At 47.6% G+C, this 17,260-nt stretch overlaps 1 protein-coding gene and 1 long non-coding RNA gene across 3 annotated transcripts; one reads left to right on the top strand and one right to left on the bottom strand.

Moving 5' to 3' along the window:
- Positions 1-103: 103 nt before the first annotated feature.
- LOC137861918 (uncharacterized) lies at positions 104-5,485 on the bottom strand. Its single transcript, XR_011099924.1, has 3 exons — positions 5,308-5,485; positions 3,582-3,759; positions 104-1,019 (listed from the first exon to the last, which is right to left on the bottom strand). It is a non-coding gene; the product is annotated as an uncharacterized lncRNA (long non-coding RNA).
- B3GNT9 (UDP-GlcNAc:betaGal beta-1,3-N-acetylglucosaminyltransferase 9) lies at positions 1,701-12,479 on the top strand. 2 transcript variants are annotated; one of them, XM_068693517.1, is made up of 3 exons: positions 1,706-2,033; positions 8,256-8,298; positions 9,066-12,479. In XM_068693517.1, exon 3 carries the CDS (start codon positions 9,130-9,132, stop codon positions 10,375-10,377), a length of 1,248 nt encoding a protein of 415 aa, XP_068549618.1. In that variant the 5' UTR covers positions 1,706-2,033; positions 8,256-8,298; positions 9,066-9,129; the 3' UTR covers positions 10,378-12,479. The 2 variants fall into 2 exon arrangements, with proteins under 2 accessions (XP_068549619.1, XP_068549618.1); XM_068693518.1 differs by lacking the exon at positions 8,256-8,298 and having other exon boundaries at positions 1,701-2,033.
- The last annotated feature ends 4,781 nt before the right edge of the window (positions 12,480-17,260 follow it).

The following is a 17,260-nucleotide window of genomic DNA, read 5'->3' as shown; positions in this document are numbered from 1 at the left end:
ACACCTCAAGGCTGGTGGCCCCCCTACAAATTCATGGCTCCGATTTCAAGTCAAAACCAAGCTAATCCACCTTGTTTTTTTCAGTTTCCAGCTACAGCCTAGATGAAGCTTTTCAGCAAATACAGCCAGGAGGAGAGCTCTGTCCCAAACCTGATGTGTGGCAGAAGTCCCCGTGTTTCTTTCAGTGCCGTGATGTCCCTGGGGCTCCTCCAGGCCCACACCATCACTGTAATCCCACTGTAATCCCACTGTAATCCTCGCTCTTAGTGAGCTTTCTCACAAGTTGCCAGCCCTGTGGGTGGGGAGGTAATGAACTTGGACTTCATGTGTTCTCCAGTGGGTTAGTATAGGAAGCTGCTGGCTGACCCGACGGCTGAACTCGGGGAAATTCCTTCTGCTACAAACTTGAGCAGAGCACTAATTCACCCTAAAACCCTTAAGTCTCAGGCAGTACTTTAATCATGAGATCAGCCCTTCTTTAACTACAACGCTGTGCCCCAACTGCGTGGCTTGGCACCTCCAGGAATACGATGATACAGTGGGTGGGAAGACATCTGGTGCGTGGTGCACTTAAGGAGCACAACACCACGTGGAAAGGGCAGGAAGTCCCAAAACCTGCGTGGGGGAATGCGGTGGAAACAGGGGCTGTGAGAGCCCGATGGTTTGAGGGAACGGTTCCCCTGGCTCCATGGCTCTGAGTAGAAGAGGACAGCCCTTACCTCCGTGACTGTCACACAGGGGAGGGATGGAAAATAGCCTGCTACAGAGGAGACTGAGACATGTACCTTGAGCTGGCACGGGGAAAGTGCAAACGTGTGTTAACGTTTATGGCCGAGGTTTCTCATCAGCTGCACTACTCAGCAAGGAGCAGCTACGTGTCAGACAGCTGCAGATCGGGAGGAAATAGCTTTCCCAGCCTGGAGCACCCAAACGCCGGGGCTGAGGGCTGCTCTCCGGAAACTTGTTCACATCGTGGCTTTTCCCAGTGACATCGTGTTCAATAAAGCAAAACATGTGAGCTGGAATTAAAAAAAAAATACAGACACTTATTAAAAAAAGCATTATTACATTGAGTTTGAAAAACCATCAGGTAACTGTGAAAACAACCAAGTAGATCAAAACCCGTTTTTATGACAAGTTTGGTGTAAATGAAAAAATCTACGTACTAAAGGGGCAGCTATGTAGAAGGGGAAGAAGGGCTGGTGCTTCCATTGCAGAGAAACCAAGAGATAGGGAACGGTGCAAATGCAGTCAGGTTGGTAGCGACAGCTACATTTGGCTCCAAAAAAAGTTTTGTATTGAAGTAATTCAAATTAATTGAAAAAAAAAAAGAAAGTGGGGTTTTTGGTTCAGTCTTTTGGGAGGAACCCTCAAATCTCTCTTCAGCCTCCTCACCTCCTGTTGCTTTCCTACTAGAAGGAAGAAACAACCCCGGTGTGGATTTTCCTTCCGACCTGAACCAAACCTGTTTCTAATTCTGAGCCTTTACAAGGTAATTAATCACAATGGGATTAACAATTAACAAACGCCAAATTGCTAAAGGAAAAAAAACTGACAACAAAACTATTATTAGAATAAAAAAACACTACCCGTTCCTCGGGTTGTTTTAAGGAGCAAAGGAGAGGAATTACGGGGAGCCCCCAGCCCGGCACCACGTCCGATCCCTCTCCGTCCGTGCCGCGGGGCTGGAGGCCATCCAGGCTCCCCAGGCCACGTCACGTGTCGGTGCTGGAACCAGCCCCAGCTCCTTCCCCAGCGCTCTCGCTCCATCGCCCCGTGACGCTCGGCCGGTGCCCGTGGGGAGGGAACCCCGTGGGCTGAGCCCCCGCCAGCCCCACACAGGCGTGGGGAGCCGTCGGGGCTTTTGGGGTGAAAACGGGAGCCCCAGCCCCGCTCTGCTCGGCGAGGATTTCCTCGGTTTCGCTTGAAGGCTGAGGAATGTCTCCCGCTAACGGCATCCAGATGTGCCTGCTTGGCAGCCCGCTGCCGGGACACAACCGGGGGGACGCGGGATCGGCGCGATCGTGGGGGATGTAAGTATCTGCCGGGGGCTGCGGGGAGCTGGGCTGCGAGCGGGGGGATTCTCCCACCTCCTCCTTGCCACGCTGCCCTCTGCATCCGTCTTTTCCTTTTGCACCGCGGGTCTGGAGATGTTTTTAAGTGCAGAAGCCCCCATTAAAATCGCTAACACGCAGCAGAGCTGCTGCAGCCCTGAACATGCCCTCCCCCAGGCTGCACGGGTTGAGCTTTACTTTAAGAACTTTCTGTGCGTGTTTTCAGTTGCTTTTACAGGAGAAAGTTTGGTTTTTTTTTAGAGAATGGCTGTCTCCCAGCCCCGAGCAGCACGTTACGTCTGCAAATTGTCTCCCTCCAGCAAGGGGACATGAAGCCTTCCCTGGGGTTTCAGCCGTGTGCTTAGAGCAAAACATGGGAATGTTGCAGGAAAAAGGGACAGAAAAACAAAGTTCAGTCCCAGCGAGGCAGGAAATCACTGAGCAGGACTTGGAGCAGCTTTTGGCTGATTCTGATAAGCTCACGCCCTGGGAATCGGCTTTAAATTCGTGGAGCAGATCAGCGTGAAGTCCCTCTGGCAGCTGTGCCCAGGTGTAACAGCGGAGCCACGCTAAGGCGCTGGCATCGCTGGTTGGTGGTGCCACATCAGGGGAAGGATCTGTCAGAGGCGAAGGGCGGGGAGAGGAGGGTGGTTGCTTTGATGTGGCTCTTCCTTACCCCACCATGAGCCTGCAAGGCGTTATTCTCCTCCTGCGCTGCTTAAATGAGCAGAGGTGCCCTTCCCAAACCACGCCACGTGGACCCGAGTGATTTAGGGTCGTGGGACCGCGCCGTTCCCCACGGGGATGCTGCAGGTCCCTCAGCTTCCAATGCCAGCCTTCAAGCACCGAGCAGGAGCTCCAACGTTTCTCTACTGTTTCGGTTTTAGTACCTGACAAAAAGCTTCCCCCAAGCAGGTAGAAGCTAAGAGGAGGGAACCGAGCAGCTGTCTGCAAGGCCAACACGAGACGGGTGTCGCAAAGCGAGGAGAGGCTGCGATAAAATGGGGCCGGCCAGCTGGGAGGCTGTTGAAACCACACGTTTCAGGACTGGGGCAAAGCAGGGAGATAAATAAGGGCTCCTGTCTTGCAACAGCAGGGAGCCCATCTGCTCATTCGCAGCTCTGCCAGGAAAGCTGCAAGAGGCCTTTGCAGTGAGACCCGTCCTCTGCCACCAGCAGAGCTTTTGCCTCCAGGTGCTGCGATGGCAGCGGTGACGCTGCACGGGGCAGGAGCAGCCGTGGCACTGACCAAAAACCTTCCAGCAGCTCCAGCATGCAGCCGGACACCCAGAGACCCAGCACTGGGCTCCAGGGGGGCTGGTGCCTGCTCCGGGGGCTGCAGAGAGATGGGCGGCCCTGTGCTGCTTTCACCCGGCTCTGGCTCTCACTCCTGAGCCCTGGGAAAGCTCTGCTAAGACATTCAGCTAATTAAATCCTCCAGCCTGGTTTTGGTTTGTTTATAGCCTTTAAAATTGAACGAGACAGGCTCTTTTTTCTGGTTAGGCAGCTTAGCGATTGTTTTTCTTACTTCATTTTTCTGGGGCTTTGCACTAACCCACACGCCAAGGGGCAGCTCTTCCCTTCCAGCCCGCCCTGTCTTCTAGGCACGACCAAATCATTCAGCATCCCTCCTGCGAGGCAAGGGATGTGTCCAGCACCAAACCCACATAAAGCATCAACGTTGAGGGTTTTGTTGTTTCTTTTGCCTGTGGAAAACAAACAAGAACAAAGAAGAACCCATGCAAGACAAAAGCTGGTTACGTGACACCCAGGCACAGAAACTGAACTGTAGACTGCAAGCTAACACAGAACCGTATTTTTTTTTCACTTTAAAGGCTACAAAACCAGCTCAAACTGTTAAACCCGAATTGTTTCATGCATGTTTTGATGCACTGGATGCTGACATTTCCCTGCAGGCACCCATGGGATGAAAAATGCAGGCAAGCCCTGCACCGAGATAACTCAGCTGAGATTTTGAAACCTTTGTGTTTGCACTTCACTTCTGATTTCTTTACAAGAGGAGGACGGCAGCCTGGCACAGCTCAAAGGGAACAAAACAACTAACTGTCGTGCAAAAACACACGCTCGTTGCATTGCCTGTTCAGCAATGTATTTAATTTAATCCGGTGCTGTGGATTTCTAATAGGAGCATAAGCTGGAGCAGCAGGAGGCTGAAGGAGCCTGGGATGCTCCTGGCACCCTGAGGGGCTGTCGGAGGCCAGAGCGGTTGCCAGCAGGAGGGGAAGGTCTGGAGGAAACCCAGCATCACCTGGGAGCAGCGCTGGTGAATGGCAGCTCTGTTTCTCTGCCCAGCACGGAGGCTGCGGAGGGGGAGCCTGGTCCCAGAGCTGGGCAGCAGCTGCGCCAAGGGGAGGGACAGCACGGAGAGCGAGGCTTAAAGAAGAAAGAAAATCTAATAACCTGCTGCTGAAGTCCCAGTAGCTGTCAGACAGCCTGGAAATTGCAGAAACCTGTTTGCAGCAAGGAGCAGATTTCTTCTGGGGGACCAGGAGGTCCTCAGTGCCCGCAGGACCTGATGCACAGGGCAGTTGGTGACGTGGTCACGAGGACATGTGGTTTCCCAGCACAAGAGCCAGTCAGTGTCACTTTGGCAGGGAAGGCAGGGTTGCAAAACAGCTGAGCACAGCCTCTTGCCACCAGTTTCACTGTGAGGTCCTCCAGGACCTGCCCCAGGAGCTCACAGCAGGATGGGAGCAGCAGGGCTGAGCGAAGCAGTAGCACTTTGTGCAGGGAGGTGAGCAGCAGCATGTGGATTTAACGTGGGGAGATGCTGCACAGAAACGATTCCGCTTCTGCTGAGAGCAGAGCTGATGGAGGAGATGGAACAGGGATGCAGAGAAAGTTTCACAACTCTCCTGTTCTGCTAGAGGCCCAATCTAGCTTCTGCTGGCAGCTAGCAGGCACAGCCAGGATGGAAAAACCTCTGGAAACAAGCTGGGACTGGGACATGCACACAGCCCTCCTGCCGCCTGCAGGGCCCCAGTGTTGGGTTTTGAGCCTTGTTCGCATGAAACAGGTTCAACAAACACAAAGCAGAAGTAGCCAAAACCTGAAGTGCTGTCTCAAAGCACCCCCGACGCCCCCAGTTTTCCAGGTTCCCCTGAGGACTGCAGAAACTCATAGAAGCCAGTGGTGGTGGATCCCCAACACTTTCTTTAGCTCATCTTACAGAGAAACGGGTCAAACACCTCCGTCAGCAACCACAGCCCCTTTGGTGCACAACCCAAACCTACCAGCAGCCGCTCCAGCTTCAGGAAGGAGAAGAGGACCTGGGTGGGAACGCTTGGCAGGGCAACAAGCTGCTCTGGGGCCAAACACAGCCTCGCTTTGCTGTTTTGGACCCTCTTCCTTGACGTTTGCAGTTTGCTTTGATACCACAGCTGCTTTTCCCGAGGCTGAGCAGGTTGAGTCACCACGCTCCCAGGCACAAAGCAACGTGCCAGAATCACCAAGGCGTCTTGACCGAAATCCAAGAACGGGATCCAGAGGCTTTTCCCCACGTGTGAGCAGGACTGCCAAGTAACGGAGACATGACAGCTGCTGCAAGAGAAGGAAATTTCCAGGATGAGCCCAAAGCTTCATGGCATTCAGCTGAGAATGAAGGATTAGCAGGTTTTTATTCATTTTTTTTTTTTAAATCATCATTTAACTGCTTTTATAGCAGCACCTCTTGGCTGTCATTCAGAATCCTTCTCTTAAATAAATGAAAGCCAGGAGGCTGGTTTGACCAGACGAGGAGGGACGGCTTTGGACTTGAGGCTGCTCACCTCTGCTTTGCACTACCTGTGGAACAAGGTGCTCTGGGTCACCTAGGGCTCCTCCACCTCGTCCCACCATCACACCAGCCTCCCCCGAGGCACCGTTTGATGCAGCAGCTTTGTAAGCTCAGCGATGCTTCCCAAGCTGGACAGAGACCCCCAGAACATCCCAGCACAGGGGCACCCACGCTGGATGTAGACGGGTGGCAAGATGCTGTGCTGAGAAACGCTCTGCTGTGCTCTTTTATCTGGCATCAAATATTTGCCGAAAGCCCCATAAATTTGTCTTTTTTTCTCCCCAGTGTCAAGGAGGATGAATAATCTTTTTGGCTCAAGGACATGCCAGAGTCATCAATCGCTCTCGAGCGAGGGACAGGACAGCTTTTCCCACACTGACGTCCATGGGTAGAGCCGACACCTGTGTTAGGATTGAGGACATTTCCTCCAGAAGAAGGAAATACATAACCTTGACGGGAAAACCCATATAATTCAATCAAGGATTCACATCAAAGGCTGGCAACTCCTTTTGAAAATTCGATGTCTATATTCAGCGCTGAACTGCTTCATTTCAGCATGAAAATTGCTATTTCAGATTCTTTTCTTTCAATAAATGAAAACACAGAAGAAAATCTGGGCTATCAGCCCAGGCGTGTAACAATTTAGGGCTTTTCTTGGCTTTTTGGAGGGCCCTTATTGCCAGATCCTGAGATGCTGGCAGGATAAATCTGTAAGTCATGGAAATCATGAGTTTCATGACACACACGTTTTATTCCAAACCCTAGCTGATAAAATTAAACACGGGAAAGAGCCAGGACTTTTATCCAGCTCCTTAATTACCATCTGGAGCCTGGCAGCTGAAATAAGATCAAACTTTTGTATAGAAAAGGGAAGAAAAGATTAAAAAGGGGAAAGAGAGGAGACTTTACAAAGAGCTTGAGCAGAGACACCCAGACATCCCAGCACTGCCAGGATCCATCCTGCCAGGGGCTGCACATCTCCTGCTCACTATAGAGCGCCGTGGTTGCCTATCCCATTACAGCAGAAGTAGGAAAAAATCCTCAGTTTTAGCTTCCAGGAGTCTTTTTGAGAAAAGCTCCCTCTTTCAGGTAGCTGAATATCACCCAGCAAAACTTGTTGCTTCTGATGTGCGCCCACGTAAGAGGGACAGCACCGCTTTCTGTCTCCTTAGCAGGTCCAATTCAGTGGCATGCCCTGGGTGTAGTGGGACCTGCCTTTCATTTCCTGCAGCTCCTGGACAATTATTGAAGGTAATTTGAAAAAAAAGCCTGCTGGGAACTGTGTGGTGACAGATAAAGGATGATTTAGCACACGAGACACACAGCAGGCTGCTGCAGAGACCACAATCAGGACTCACCAAGGGTAACGGATGTAAAATGCAAACAGCTTGTAGGCATTTGAAGGGACTCTTTCACCAGGCTGAAGATAATGATAATTTGAAAGCTGGACTGGTTAAAACATCTGCCTGGCCTAGGAGGGAAGCAGAAGGTACAGCAAAGTTATGCTTGGAAAAGAGAGAGCTGGTACCATGTGGCAGCACGCTGCTCTGCATTTCAACAGCAACTTGGAGAGGGGGGTTAAATAGCGATGGAAAAAACAAAATATTTTCAAATACGGAGATCCAAGAAATGTGCATCTAACAATTTTAAATGTGCTGGCCAAGAAATCAACTGCTTTAATAGCTTTAATTTTTCATAAATCTTGAAATGCTGCATCCATCCCTGGGGGTAAGGCTATGCCACACTTTAATGCTTCGGCATTCCAGGCTTGTCAATCGCATTTTGAGCTACAAAAAGCTTATCTTATGCCTGATACAGAAATCGTGGTTAATAAACAATTAGCAGGGGACACAACCTGTGACACTGAAGAAAGATTTGCTGGAAAAGGGTGCCACTGAGCTAAAGAGGGTCCTGGTTTAGGTCGGAATACACGATTCTGACAAGTCCGTAGCTGCCTGGGAGCTGTGAGTCAGCCTGATGGCAACGGGGCTTGATTGGAGGCTGAGAATCCACCCGCGTGCTCTCGAGTTTAACAATGCTGAAAACAGTTAAGTACAGGAAAAATTGTGTAGAAAACCACAAGTCCTGGCTCCTCCACCCTCTTCTGTCCTGCCTCAGTTTTTCAGTCCCTTAAGCGAAGATAGACTGCGGTGCAAGCAGACGGCTTTGGCTTGAGAAGTTTTTGGATAACATCTTCCCAGCTTGTTCAAAGACAATGACAGCAAACTGTAATACCTTCAGACATATCTTCTACTAATACGGAACAGGCAAGACAGATTTGTAAATCACATAGGAGTGTAAAAGATTGCTGGCGTGGCCACAGCCAGCTCCCTCCCTGAACTAGATTTACGTCCTGCTTTCTGCCTTCTTGTAACTCTCCTTTTTTTTTTTTTTTTTTGTTTGCAGCTGAAGAACTGATGGAATGAGACAGATCATCTCTGGGAAAAGTGTAAGTGGAGAATCAAATCTTGTATTTCAAAAGGCAGCTTCACCTCTCATATGTGAATAAAACACTCCTAATGCTAGTCTCTGCCTTGCTTCTGTGTTTTGGGATTTATTTGTGCATCTCTTGCTTAGTGGTTAGGAGCGGGTTGGCAGAGGCAACGTGCCTGTACTCTTTCTAACCTTATTAATGGAAGAGAAGTTATTTATAACAATTTAATATTTTATAAAGATTACTGGCAGCAAAAGGGCCCTATGTGCATTCAAGAGCGTGCCTAATGTATTCATGTTGAAGGCATAAATCACAGTTGGTTTGAGAGTTCACTTTGGGTTTGGGGAAAACTCCAGTGATTGCCCAGCTACTGAAAACCTGCTTGTCAGCAGCCAGTTACCAAGTCAGAAGGAATTAAAACCCAACGATTTATGGAAGTACGGCACTGTCCATCAGTCCCTGCTTTGGGAAGAGCAAGGTCAAAAAGCCTCTGAAATGGCAAAATGCATTCCTGAGGGAGGGACATGGGAGGAAGGACGGATTAGTGGTGTATTTTGGGAGTGGGTGTATTTTGGGATTGGTTTTCAGGACGTTGGATGACTTCTTGGTGACTTACACCTAAGCAAGTCACAGAGCCAGATCACTGGGATCTGTGTTAGGCTTGGGACCTCTGCATCTCTTAGCGAGTTCCTTACCATGTCTTGGTGTTTCCATGAGTAAAATGTATTTGCTGGCTAGCTTTCTAAATCCTGCTTGGTGACATGCTGCACATTTATTTACAGATGGGCATTGGTGCCAGGCAGCTCAGACACAGCTTTTAGCAGTCCCAGGAAGACCGCGGGGACAATGAGAGTTCGTCTCAAAGGGGACGCGATCTGTACCCTTCTCCTGGTGGTCGCACTTTGCTCTTTACTCTACACCCAGCTGGAGCATTTTGCCCCAAAAGGGCACAAGGAGCCGACGCAGAAGCAGCCCTCAGTAACACAGCGAATACTCTCTGACCCCAGAGCACCTGGGAGACCCACACCAGCAGAGGCTACAGTACTCAGACCCCAGTTAATTCCCACTGTTAGACGAGCAGAAGCAGCTAACACCAGGGGCCAAACTACAACCCCAGCCCCAGCCGCCGATTCTGCTTTCAACTTCAAGCTCTATCTCCTCAACAAGGACAACAGGAACTTCAACCTCCTCATCAACCAGCCCAAGAAATGCAAGAGAACACCCGGAGGTCCCTTTCTGCTCATCGCTATCAAATCGGTAGTTGAAGACTTCGACAGACGAGAGATCGTCCGGAAAACTTGGGGCAGGGAGGGTTTGGTGAACGGGGAGCAGATTCAGCGAGTGTTCCTGCTGGGAACACCAAGGAATAGGACAGCACTGGCCACATGGGAGACCCTGATGCACCAGGAGAGCCAGACGTACCGCGACATTTTACTTTGGGACTTCATGGACACTTTCTTCAACCTGACCCTGAAGGAGATCCACTTCCTGAACTGGGCTGCTGAATTCTGCCACAACGTGAAGTTTATTTTTAAAGGCGATGCTGACGTTTTTGTTAACATCGAGAACATTGTTGACTTCCTCGAGAGACACAACCCCGCCGAGGACCTCTTTGTTGGGGACATCATCTACAACGCCCGGCCCATCCGCGTTCGGAAGAGTAAATATTATATCCCAGAGACCATGTACGGGCTCAGCATCTACCCTGCCTACGCAGGAGGAGGAGGTTTTCTGCTCTCCAGCTGCACCATGAGGAAGCTCTCCAGGGCTTGCAGAGAGGTGGAACTCTTCCCCATCGACGATGTCTTCTTGGGCATGTGCTTACAGAGAATCAACCTCAAACCCATTCTGCATGAAGGTTTCAAGACCTTTGGGATCGTCAAGCCTTCTGCTGCCCCGCACCTACAGACGTTTGAGCCCTGTTTTTACAAAGATCTCATGGTAGTTCACAGCCTGAAAGTTGCTGAGATCTGGCTGATGTGGAACCTGCTGCACAGCCCGAGGCTTTCCTGTACTCAGAAGAAGCAAGTGAAGAAGCCTTTCCAATGGAAGAGGAAAGCTCAAACAGCAACACAGGCATCGCCCCTCAGATAATGCAGGCAGACTGCAATAAAAGCACAAGGAAAAACAGCTGAGAAAGGGAACGTCAAGTTTTTGCAACCAAATAAACAGACTTTAGAAGAGGGCTTTAGCACAGCCTATTTATGAGCAGACGACAAAAACTATTGCAGAAATGTGCCAAAATTCCCCATTTGCACACACATACCACGTAGGCCCTTCTCCAGTAATGTGCCCAAATAATCCTAACAGTATCTTTAATTTATTATTATTTATTAGAGTAACATTAGTGCTTAGCAGGCCAATGTGTACAGACACATTGCAAAACGCAGTCTGGGGAGATGTTTCAGCATTGTTAGACGTGCAAAATGGAAGGAGAAAGAAGAGATGAGGCCAAGAAGCACAGGGATCGCTGTCAACTTGTTCCTTTGATTAGGACTGCAATTACTCAGACTCAATGAGAAACAAGCAAACTACACAATTAACTAGAGCAAAGGAAATCAGGTGTCCTCAGAGGGTGCTCAAATGAAATCACCACTGCCTGGTTGGCTTTCTGTGAGCCTCAGAGGAGAAGAAAAGAACAGCTTTGAATTGGAGTCCCGTATGTTGCAGAACTACAAGAAAACAAGTGTGGGGGCTAGGGCTGACACAGCTGGCTGAGCAGAAGCCGTATGAGTAGGTAACTGGGGAGGGGGCAAGATCATTGAAGGGCCTTTAAAAAAAGGCAAAGAACTTTCAGTTGATCCATTTTCATGTCTTGATTTTTCATTAATTGTAGCAACACACGAGTTCAAAGACATGCTCCACTGACACGCTGTCAGGACTCAGGGAGCAGTTTATGGCACTTTAGCGAGCTCAGACTCTACATTACGCTGACTGGCACTCAGTGAAGACTCAGAGCTGTCCAACAGCATCCAACCTCTCTTACCACGTAATCCAGCTCTTCCAAAAGCTATCTGGAGAGATCCTTTTGGCCTTTTGCTTGTGAGAATGAAATCACAGAGCTGCTGCTTGCATCACTTTTGAGAGCTCCTTCAGACCACAGGAAAACTTGTCAATGGACTGGGCTGGTTCCTCCAGACCTCGGTGCTCTTCCTGGCACACAGTCAGCTGCAAAGAGCAGCCAAGACTTTCAACATTGCTGTGGGTGTCATGGGAAGGAAGAAAGCAGTCTTCAGACAAAAGGGCTTCAGAATAAAAGCCTTTCTAAACTTATTGCAAAAAAGCAGCAGCAGAGCAATTTTTCTGTTGGTAGATGACTTTCCATGTTTCAGTTAGTCTGTAACTTCATAAATATTTTAAACATCCGACAAGAACACTGGACTGCTTCGTTTTTCAAAGAACTGTCAATACTTCAGAGCACTTTGTTTTTCCAGCAGCAGATTACCATAACAGAACATCCTTTTCTTGGATATCAAAGAGGAAGCAAATCTCTCCAAATCAGGGTTAAAAAGCAATGGTATACTTGAGGCAAAGAGCCTGGACTCGCTTTTGATACTGGATTTGCTAATCCTTTTGCAATTTTTCCCCCCCCTCAACAAAACATCTATTCATCAGAGTATCCCAGATGCCATCCCCCTTCAGGAGGACACATCCACACAGCTTCAAAGGCAATCACAGTGTCATGAACCTTCAGGAAGCTGCTTTCCCTTAAACAGAGCCTGCAGCACAGCTGCACTTCAAGACCTGGGTGTGGCCTTCCTCCCATCCAGCTGCAGGCTGGACTTTGCTCTTGACTTAACTATGCACAGAACGTGAAGGAAAATATGCTGGTAGTATCTATCAACAGACTATTGAAAAGAGCCTTAGATGTTATCATAATCTTCAGAGTTTCAGCCCTAACGTATTTCCATGGAAAGGCTGGCCATGTAGAGATCAAAGAACCAAAAGCTGATTTCGGATATTTTCAGGACAAGAGCCTGAAACCCAAAATTCTCATGCAAGCCTCGCAAGTTGCTCTGTAAAGTGTGGGAATAAGCCAGAGCCTCAATGGTGGGAGAAAGCTGTGCCCATCTGCTAAAGTGTGTGATATGTTATGTATTTATGAGTTTGTACAGAAACGTATTACCTGAGATTAGTTTACAGTTTGGGAAGTTATTTATACCATAATTAAAAGATAGCATGCAGGCATGCCTCCAGTTGTCAGAGTGAGTCTGTCGAATGCATCTGCATACGCACAAGACTAACACCAAATGTATTTTTCATGAAGACAGCAACTTGAAAATGCATTATTCATTGTTTTGGATAACTTGGTAAGTCTTTCCTTATGCTGGACTTAATTTAATGGTAACAATAGAAAAACAAACACAGCTTACCTAACGATTTCTTACAAAGCAGCGGGTCAGGTTCAGCAGTCTTTATTAAGATCTTCCTTTTACGTTTAGAGATGCATTAAGGTTTGGCTCCTCCCTCTATAACATCTTCAGATCTGCAATCTACCCACAACACAGCATTAATGAGTACATTTTATCCCAGATTAAAGTAGCAGTTCAACATCCTCCTGTGCCAGCACACATCCTGGTGGCTGGCAGAAACAGAACTAGGGCAAACTGCTCACTTCTTTGCCTAAGTCTGTGGAATAGCTCATTTCTCTGTCCAATTAATATGAATCTAACATCTATTAACGAAAGATACATCTGCTTTTATTTGTCAGTCTTTGCTGTGCGGCCTGTTTCATCTGGTTTTAAAAGTTTCCATTTGCTTCTGCAGTTGAAGTGGAAGTTTGCAGACCCCAAATGACAGCATAACGTGCTGTGAAAACACTGGAGGGCAGAGCTGTACCCACTGCAGTTTATTAATCTCTTACTGCTACAGCAGGCAAAAAGTCTTTGACTGAAGATTATTTCCAAAATAATGCGTTGCTTTTCCCCCCAAAAAATCTTAGGTGCTCATTAGAATGAGTAGAAAAAACCCTCTACTGACCTCCTTTTGAAGCAAACTGCTAGAGGTGGATCCAACTCAGCTCTGAACGCTCTCGTACAGCTTGTTACAGAAATAAAAAGCATGCAAATTATTTTATAGAGATAGATCAGTTATGGTAATGATTACACAGATTGCAGGATGTGTAAAAACAGCATTTCTGCCCAGCTTACACATCAAGAAGGAAAGGGAAAACTGACATACCTAGAGAAAGCATAATGCTAAAAATATATATAATAGGCTAACAGGCAAACCTGTATTTAAAAGCTTACATTTGGCTCCATTTTTGGCAACAGAGACTACTGAGAAAACACTGAAATGCTTGAAACGCCACTCTGAAATGAAGCTGTTTGCTTCAGATGCTCAGACGTGGACTTCAGTACCTAATTTCAGGAGTGGCAATGGAACCAACGATGCATTTCCTATGGAGGGCCTTACTTCCCATATGAATTTGTTTTCCCTGCAAGGAAGAGAGCACAGAAGCACATTAACTTATGCATTAAGCATGTCAAAAGCAGATACCAACCACTCCACTTTACCTCTGTAAGCACAGCAAAATTCACAGATTAAACATAATCTACTCAGATTTTGTAAGGCCTCACGATGCCTCCCAGAACACCCAAAACATCCATTACAGAAGGAAATTCTGGGCAGCTTTTATTAACTGTCTAGTGGGGCTTTGCTACAAAGCTTTGCTTGGTCATTTTGTTTATTACTATATTTTTTACATGTTAGTTACTATAAACCACGATGAGAAAAAACAAAAACGTCCTGTGTGGGTACCACCAGTTGCAAGCAGACACCCTCAAGACAGACATAAATATCCGAAGCTAATAGAGCATAGTAGGTTTTCTTGAATCCCAAGGATCCACACACAGGCAATTTGTTCCCTACTGTATGTAAGTAGCCAGATTTGGTCATTCTAACGAGCTGAGCTGGCCTGAACCTCACATTCAGCACCTCTGAATGCATCTCCGAACTTATAAACCGCTGGTGAATGCCAAGATCTCTCATTAGGTCAGGCCACTGCTGACTTAGACACCATAAAAAAGAAAGCCAAGACGGCTCTGAAGTAATGGAGTGCTAAAATACTGAGCTTCCTGTCTGCAGTTTAATTATTCATCTTTTGCAGTGGGTTCTCGGAAGCGAGCCCCAACTGCAGAAATCAAACAGCACAAAGTAATCGAACGCCTTGGAGAACCCTCGCTAATATGAGAGCCAAGAACATTCCCCAGAGTGCTGAGACCCCAGTAGACCCAGAGAGGAGAGTCTGAACCCAGGCCTGGCCTGGTTTAAAGAATTGTTGAGCTCCCGATAGAGCTGGAGGTCTCAGCAGCCCTGAAAATCAGCCCGACACATTTCCCTAACGATGCTGCTATCTTCACTGAGGTTTGTCAGAAGCAGTAACGCTTTAAAATTCAGCTTGCCATGATTTTTCCAGGCTTACAGTCAGTATGGAAATCAGACTGAGAAGTGAGGAAAAACTAAAACCCGAAGTATGAGTGCATTTGAGTCCCTCCAAGAGCAGCAAACAGCCTCCCCCACCAGCCCTGGCCAGTTTTCCCTGAAACTCACCCAAACTGAGCTCACCCCTCTCTCTCCCTTCCCTTTCCATCCTTTGACAATTTGACAAATCCTGGGAAAAACACACAACTACGCAGGTCCTCAGTGATTGCCTTGTCCTCTGGGGGCCAACGGAGCTTGATGGGAAGAAAGCCGTGATATTTCAGGGGTTCAGGTTTCCAAGAGAGACCAACCGAGGTGCAAAGGCACAGTAGCGATGATTCAGGCTGTTTTGATTACTTTCCTGATTGGACTGCGTGTTCATAATCATGCAGAGTGAGAAAGACTGGTATTTAAAATAAACACCTCTCTGAAAGATACTAATAATGGAACAGAAGTTAAGCACTAATCTGAACCTGTGATGTAGATTTGAAACACTAAGACATTTAAAACCAGCTTCCAAAATCGCAATATGAATACTGTAAAATGACCAAACTAGTAGCATTTAAAGGGGAATAAGATAGGGTATGCAAGAGAAAAAGTTGTATTAAAGCATAAAAGGCTGATCCAGAATTAAAGTTGTCATAACACTACCTTATAGCGCAGTGCACAACCTCATCTGCAGACTCCAGCTCACCTTTCCCACTAGGTCAAGCAGCAAGCCTTCCCAGATCACGAAGAGGAGCAATTCTGCCTGCTGGAAAAAGAAACATCCCCACAAACCAACCCGAATGCTTAGATACAAAGTTTATCAGATAAACACTTTTAGTAGTTTAATTAACTGCAGCTAAAGAATACGGTATTTAAGTTCAACCCCACTTCCTTAACTCCAGATCCTATTTTAACACTTACTGAAGATGTAACTCTCATGCATCGTTTTTTGTTTTCCTTCAGCCTTACCTCTGAAGCATCCCAGGCCACAACTTCCATGAGGAAACCCAGCCAGAGCTGAGTGGCATTTTACCAACTCCTCAACCACACAGCGATGTATTTGTTTGGCTACACGTGCTGTAGCAAGCTGGCTGACCAGACGAGTTGTAGAAGAGAGTGCCTTTGTGTTGGTGCAGTTGTGATATAGGGGTTAAATAGTAACAAAAGTGTCTATGGGACAAGAGATGACATGAAACAACTGTATGAGCTAGCTCAGAGCACTTCCTGCTTCACAACACCGAAGTTTAGCCTCTAACAACCTTTAAGTCAGTGTGAACCAGGCACTAGCACCCCTGGTTTCCCTCAGGAAAAGCCAGCTGGAGCATCCAGCCTGCCCCTGTTAAGGCTGAATCCCCACCTTGCTGTGATGCTGAGCCCTGGGATAGACTTTGTTTTATGGTTTTGATGGAAAGTCTGGATCATGAACCATCATAAGCACATGAATCAGACCTCATCCACCACCTGCTAGCTCTTTCAGCAAAAAGATCTGTTTAGAATGAGAAGTGTAAGGGTTCCTGGCAACAGAAAATTGGGTTTTCTTGACAGGAACTGCATTTTTGGGAACAGAGGCTTCTAGTGTTACCCAGCAGCACCGATCAATACAGCACTGCTTGCAGCACTCGTGGGAGCCCAGGGACTGTGTGCAGGCCTGTGAGTACGGGAAGACAGTCAGCTTCACCTCCAGGGGAAGGGCTCACAGCTCTGTTTTATTACCCGTAGGTAAATGAAATACTGTGGACAACATTGTGATATTCAAAGCTAAGCAGGCAAGCACACGCACATATTCTCATTACTGTACGCAGCAAGAAGGCACACATCACAAAGGGACTGGATGCACGTGCTTTATTAAAAATGCACTTGTACTGAATGCTGTGTCAAGGAAACAGTTGTTTCATGTGAAACCAAAATGACGGCCCCATGCACATGTGGCAAACATGCAGGATCTGTATAAAACAGTACCCAACCCTGTGCACACACTTAAATGGGATCAGACACTGCCCAGATATCTTGGTTCCTTTGGGAGGGGAAGGTGATGCAGCTAGCATCACACCAACTCCCCTAACACATCAGCACCAGCTTGGCTTAGTCCAAATAGGAGCAAACAAAAAATCTCAGAGAAGCGAGCTCTATGAACAGCTGCAGCTACAGAGGGTGAGTGGGGAAAACCCAAAAGAGCTGGTCCACATTACCTACCCCGTCCTTTCTGTAAAGGAAGCTGCAGACTGGCCAAAAAAACAAACAAACAAACAAAAAAACAAAAACAAACAAAAAACATATAGCAAAAGAGCGAAGCAAACCCAAGAAGTGGGGGAAAGTGCTTTCACTCCTCACTGATAAATTGAAAGCACTCTCATCTGAGTCTTTGAAGGCTCCTTCTTTCCTCCTGCCCAGCTCTGCAGAGCAGCAACGTGCTCTATACAGATTTTAAGCAAAGGACAGAAGTACCAGGGTGAGCTTCTAACAGACAAAATGTTCTCTTCTCTTACAGAAGAGATTGCTGACAAACTGAAAGGCTGCAATTGGGAACAAAGCAGTTCAGAACAAGTCACAGGGATGTAACGAGCTG

The sequence above is a fragment of the Anas acuta genome, chromosome 10 (assembly GCF_963932015.1).
Source record: "Anas acuta chromosome 10, bAnaAcu1.1, whole genome shotgun sequence".
Lineage (NCBI taxonomy): Eukaryota > Metazoa > Chordata > Aves > Anseriformes > Anatidae > Anas > Anas acuta.
Note: the sequence above shows the minus strand (reverse complement) of the source record. Positions and strands in the feature narration are given on the sequence as shown.